Raw genomic sequence first — 6478 nt, forward strand, 5'->3', positions numbered from 1 at the left:
ATGAGAACCCAGGTTCAAAATTTCCCCAAGACACATGATGAAGGCTGGAGAGTATATCAGCCGAAATGTGTTAACAACAAACAAGATGAGGACAAATATCCGTCAAATGTAAATAATATACAGAAAATAGCACTACCTAGGCACTGCACACATCCTACATAAACACTTTCAATACAGTGAAAATATGAGCACCACAGCACATACCCAAGAGCAGTGATCAGTAGTGCAATGAAAGCACGTGATAAAAATAAGACTACTGAATAATAATAATAACAATAAATACCCTGATACAGTACCAGGCAGTAGTTCTCATGGCTCCTGATCTTAAATGGTTGGAAGTCTTATCATGTACATGTTTTGTCTCAGTATAAAAGATGAACTACAGTAAATATTCTGCTCAATACCACAGAGTTGTTTGACCTTAACCAGTTGAGCATGTCCTGTAGTGGCTGACATTATGTACATCTCTGATCATGACCAGGAGTAGTGAGGGAGCATCATAGGCATGTGTTGAGATGAATTCTTTGGGAAACAAAGGTGTTTCATTCATCATCCTTAAACAAACATTATTCAGGGACCTTTTGAGTGGGATGGGCTATTCAACCTGAAGAAAATTCTAACTGGGCCCCACCTGCAAGGTCATGTGCTGTTTCCCTTGATACGAGATCACCATGTCATGCTCATATGGTTGTGATGCATGTGCCTGGTGTATCCTTATTAGATGGGTGTATCCATGAGGATACACCCAGTCATGATGGGTGTACTGGGCTTCATATGTTTGTACCCCAGTGTCACTTTGATGGCATGCATTGCTCTCTCACTGAATAATAATAATGGTTTCAAATTTTGGTAAGGGTCAACAGTTTTTGAAGGAAGGAGGGAAGTCAATTACATCAACCCCCAGTACTTGACTGGTATTTATTTTATTGACCCCAAAAGCATGAAACGCAAAGTCGTCCTCAGTGGAATTTGAACTCAGAACTTAAAGATGGATGGAATGCTAAGCACTTTGCCCAGCGTGCTAATGATTCTGCTAGCGTGCCAGCCTAATAGCAACAACAATAAGTTTCAAATTTTGGCACAAGGCCAGCAATACTGGGAGGGGCTAAGTCAATCTAATCGACCCCAGTATTCAACTGGTACTTATTTTATCAACCCTAGCAGTATTTAAACTTACAATGTTAAGTCAGGAGAAAAGCTAAGCATTTTGCCTGGCATGGTAATGATTCTGTTAGCTTGCCACCTTAATAATAATAAGAAGAAGAAGAAGAAGAACAACAACAAAATTCACTTACTGGAAGAAATATTGCCCTGTTTCTAATGTCTGTCTAGTTGTTGGTGATGAATTACCACATATTTTCTTAAACAATTGTTTGGCTTGATTTTGGTATTCCAAAAGACTTCTCCCAGACTAAAATGAGAAAAAAAAAAGGTTATACATGTAAGAGAATACACTTACATAATAGATCAATACAAATATAAGAGGTGCATGTGTGTGTTAGTGGGAAATCAGAAGCAGATTGGTAATATACTGACTATAAAAATTAAAATATAATTTACGATAAAAGCTCACAGGGGAAATAACAAAGCACTGGCACATCTGGTTGATGAGATAACTTTGAAACAGTCAACTCTTACTCTTAACTTTCAAAAATACTCTCTCTACATATATCTGTGTTGTTTTGTTCAACCTTACATTCATTTTTTTAATACCTGGAATGGATTAGATGGCTGTATTATTGAGGCATTATTTTACAGCCAGGTACCCTTCCTGACCCTAACATTTACTTGATTTTCAAGTGAGGGATCTCTTGTTCTACATATGTTTAAAAGTGCAAAGCCAGCAGATAATGTGTTGACAGAAGAAATGACAACATCACCACTTGTAGCTCAATGATTTTTCTTGGAGAAACGCAGATATCAGCAAACACACACACACACACTCACGATGGGCTTCTTTCAGTTTCTGTCAAAATAATTCACTCACAAAACTTGACCTGCCTTAGGCTATAATAGAAGACACTTTCCTAAGATGCTGTGCCATAAAACTGAACCCCATACCATGTGGCTGCAAATTTCTTAACCACACAGCCATGATTGCACACACACACACACACAATCTGTAGTCAAATGTAAATAAAAGTAAAAAGAGAACAATTTAAACTATAGAAATGTTGATTAGTAATAATTTCAAGGACAAATGAGAGCTTTCTTAACATGTTGAAACTTGGGATTGAACTAAGAACATGTAAGGCCTTTAGTCTAATGCTCTAACTGAGCTTGTACAGGATGGCCTCACAATTTAAAGAAATATATTTACTGCCATTATAATGAAAATATTTTGCTAAATTACACCAAACAAATATGTTACATGATGGGTAGAGAGAAAGTCAGTTCAAATTAAATAGTTATTCAAAATAGACTTGTTTTGTTTTTATGCACTTTTAGGTTTATCTGAAATCTCATCATCATCAGTAAGATGCATCTCACACTCTTAGTTACGATCAATGAAGATAAGAATGAATACAGACAACTAAAGATAGAACTTGTTACATCTTAACTGGACTGCAACAGACCACCTAATTAATATATTTTAATAAATAATAGAACAGGTGTGTTGTAGCTATGGTAACTATTTCTCTTAATATAGAAATAGTTAGGCTTTGGTTAGTGCACATGACAATTCAGTTGTTCTTCAATCTGCTGCAAATAACAGCCAAACGCTTCACAAAACACACTCTTAAATAAAGGCTATGTTATATAATTTGTGTGCAGCTGTACCAGCAATACTGTGATAATTAGCAACAAGTCCCAAGACAAATTTAGTGTATGGTTCTCAACTCTCTCCTGTGTAAAGTAGATCAAGACTGGGAATTCCTGAAGGCTAATTAGAGGAAAATTTCCGAAAGTGAAAACAGAGTCAAAAATCATGATGACTAAAGGTTGAGTGAGCAAAGACATAAATTTTAGTAAGGAAACAAAATAAAACCCTGTTATCTGGAAAATGGTCAAGTTCAAGTTGCAGAAAAGGATTAGATGGAAACACTATACTGTGTAGCCAAATAAACTATGGACACATAAAAATGCATTGGGATTTCAAGGCAGCTGACATAAGTTTGTTTTTTATATATCTAATAGGTTCATAGTAGTTAGCAGTAGAGCACCAAGATAAAATGATAAACGTCGCGCTTTCAAAGCCTAGCCAGGCTCATGGGCCCGGTTTCCATGGTGTATATTCACTACCATAGAATGTTATGATATACTGTTGCAGTATATCAAAAAGAACATAACAATTTTCTATTTCTCTTGTTGGATAGACACAAAGTCTTGAAATATTTAGAATCACTGCAGTCTTTCTATTTCTATATATTGATCACTCATAGTCTTGTCAACTGCAAAGAATATTCTTTGCTAAGGTTGTATAAGACTAGAACAGTTCCATTGCTTTCAGCACTTGGTTTTAAAAACCAGATTCATTCCAATCAGCATGGACATATATTGTCCAAAATTTTTGATCAACTGATTTTATTAGGGTTACTTCCTTTACTTGTTTTAGATTTTAAATATCTCAAGAGATGGTGGGAGTTTTTGTTTACTAATTGTTGAGATAATCAGAGTTGACTGGCATTAGGAAGGGCATCCAGCCATAAAAAAAACCATGCCAAAGTAAACAGTGGAGCTTCGTGCAATCCTCTGGTTTGCCAGTTTTGTCAAAATGTCCAACTCATGCCAGCTTGGAAGGCGGACATTAACTGATGATGACTTCTAAAACTATAATTAAGGAAAAAGTTAGCAGGAGTAGCAGAAATGACAGAGTGTCAGATAATGTAGCTTACAATGTTTAGTTTAATCCATCTAGGTAGCACTGGATTGTGCCAATTTAAGAAATATCAATATTAAAAATATGGCAAATTAATATTAACAAGTACATAGCAAATATGCCCCTAACATATCTCTACTAACTTGCCCTGTCCAAAGATACTGCTTACTTGTCTACAATTGTGCACCCTTTCTACATATATCCATTAAATATATTTCTGTACAGCCATCAAGAAAAGACTATCTGCTTGGTAGGGAAATTTGCACTAAATCAACACTACATTCACTTATCCACTCTCAAATTTTTATTTGTCTCTTTAGTTACTATATAAATTGTCTGCTTCTTTGAACTTATTAACTCTGCATCAGTCTATTTAAATATAATCAAAGCATTTAGGCTTATTTCTTTTATTACACTCAATCCTCATCCTAAAACCTTCTTAAGACTGCTAACTATAAGCCCTCCTACTCTATCTTCTAGTAAAACATGTAAGTCATTGTGTTATGGGAGCAACATTGAAAATATTTGTGTCTTGATAGAGTGTCAATCAGGCAGAAAACTCCTCACTTTAAGCTATATGAATAAAAGTAATTAAATTCAGCACTGTAGGTTAATATACTTAAACAGTCATAGATTTTACAGTACTATTGCCCAAGTAACTATTTAAAGCTAGGTAGATTGGGCTATTTGTGAGTTAAGCATCTTGGCATATACACAATACAGTGATAGAATACAAACTTGGATATTTTATATCTTATTGATCTTCACATTCTATGTCACATAACCTCTAATGGGTTGCTGGGTTATCAGTAAAAGCATTCTTCCTGTAATCTATCAAAGCAAGGTCAGCATGCTATTGTCATGAGTTTTTGCACACTTCAATCAGTAACTTGCAATAATAACCAAGGACTAATGAAAAATACCACAATGACTGCCTCTCCCATAAGGAAAATTCATTTTTATGCAGATCAAGTAGACTTTTTTGATAGCAAACAGTTTTTTAAGAGATGAAGAATTATGTATATTATTTACAATTGATGGATATTTGTCCTCATCTTGTTTGTTGTTAGTTAACACAACGTTTTGGCTTATATATTCTCCAGCCTTCATCAGGTGTCTTAGGGAAATTTCAAACCTGGGTTCTCATTCCTAAGGTATTTTTTCGATGTTATTATTATTATCATTATTCAGGTCACTGCCTGGAATCGAACTCGGAATCTTGGGGTTAGTAGCCTACGCTCTTAACCACTACGCCATATGCCCATGGGCTACTTACCCCAAGATTCCGAGTTTGATTCCAGGCAGTGACCTGAATAATAATAATAATAATAATAATAATAATAATAACAACAACATCGAAAAAATACGTTAGGAATAAGAACCCAGGTTTGAAATTTCCCCAAGACACCTGATGAAGGCTGGAGGTTATATCAGCCGAAACGTTGTGTTAACGACAAACAAGATGAGGACAAATATCCGTCAATTGTAAATAATACACAGTTTTTTGTAGTGACATATGCAATGACCTAAACACTTGTTGGGGGTGGAGTGAAAATTGGAAGTTGTGAGATTTATGTTTTTTTCTGTTTAGCAAAGCATCAACAACATAAGGCAAATATTCCAAGTCAATATTGAAACTACATCCTTAATTGAGATTTAGACTGATCACTTTTTAAAATTTCATTAATATTCAATCATTTTAAGGAAATGTTTTAGTAAATTAAAAAAAATAATTTAATATTTCCTCACAGATTCTTTAAATGTCTAAACATCTGACAAGTTATTAAGATGATTTTTTCTCAGGCAAATAACATTAGACATAATTTTCTTTTTTAATATTCTTGTTTCAGCTGGTTTGACCATCGATTATCATCAAGTGTCTTATTCCTAGAACCTAGAAATGTACTTAACTGGATTTGAACTAGGAATATTTATTTCCAAGCTAAGAGTGGTTCTACTCTTATCCATTAAACCACTGACACATACTTAATGGATAAATGAGGGATATAAGTCTGTTGTGTGTGGTTGGTAAACTGTATGGGAGAATTCTGGTTGTTAGGGTGAGGAACCAGACAGAGAACATACGAGGAGAGGAGTAGTATGGTTTTAGGAGTGGAAGGGGGTGTACAGATCAAATATTGGTTGTAAGACATGTGTGAGAAGTTTTTGGCAAAAAGGAGGGAGGTATAGGGCCTTTGTGGACTTAGAGAAGGCATATATGACCGAGTGGATAGGGATGCAATGTGGCAGGTGTTGCGGTTGTATGGAGTAGATGGTAGATTGTTGAGAGTTGTTCAGAGTTTTTATAGAGAAAGTAGGGCATGTGTTAGGGTGGGTGGTGAAGTGAGTGGTTTGATGTGAAGGTGGGGTTAAGACAGGTTTGTGTGATGTCTCTGTGGTTGTTTAATTTATATATGGATGGTGTAGTAAGAGATGTAAATGCTAGAACCTTTGGTAGGGGAGCCCAAATGGTGTGAGAAAGTGGAGAGAAATGGCAGGTGAGTCAGTTGTTGCTTGCTGATGATACAGCACTGGTGGTGGATTCAGAAGAACAACTGAAGAGACTAGTGGTGGAGTTTGGAAGAGTGTGTGAGAGGAGGAAACTGAAAATGAATGTTGCTAAGAGTAAGGTGATGAGATGTTCAAGAGAGGGAAGGG

General features: G+C 35.6%; 1 protein-coding gene across 1 annotated transcript in view; it reads right to left on the reverse strand.

Annotated features, from left to right (window-relative positions):
• LOC106881996 (vesicle-trafficking protein SEC22b) overlaps positions 1 to 6478 on the reverse strand; it is a 32038-nt gene that overhangs the window by 20957 nt on the left and 4603 nt on the right. The window contains exon 2 of the mRNA XM_014932537.2: positions 1296 to 1411. Coding sequence (XP_014788023.1) covers positions 1296 to 1411 — 116 coding nt within the window. The remainder of the gene's footprint in view (positions 1 to 1295; positions 1412 to 6478) is intronic.

The sequence above is a fragment of the Octopus bimaculoides genome, chromosome 1, assembly GCF_001194135.2.
Source record: "Octopus bimaculoides isolate UCB-OBI-ISO-001 chromosome 1, ASM119413v2, whole genome shotgun sequence".
NCBI classification, from domain to species: Eukaryota; Metazoa; Mollusca; class Cephalopoda; order Octopoda; family Octopodidae; genus Octopus; species Octopus bimaculoides.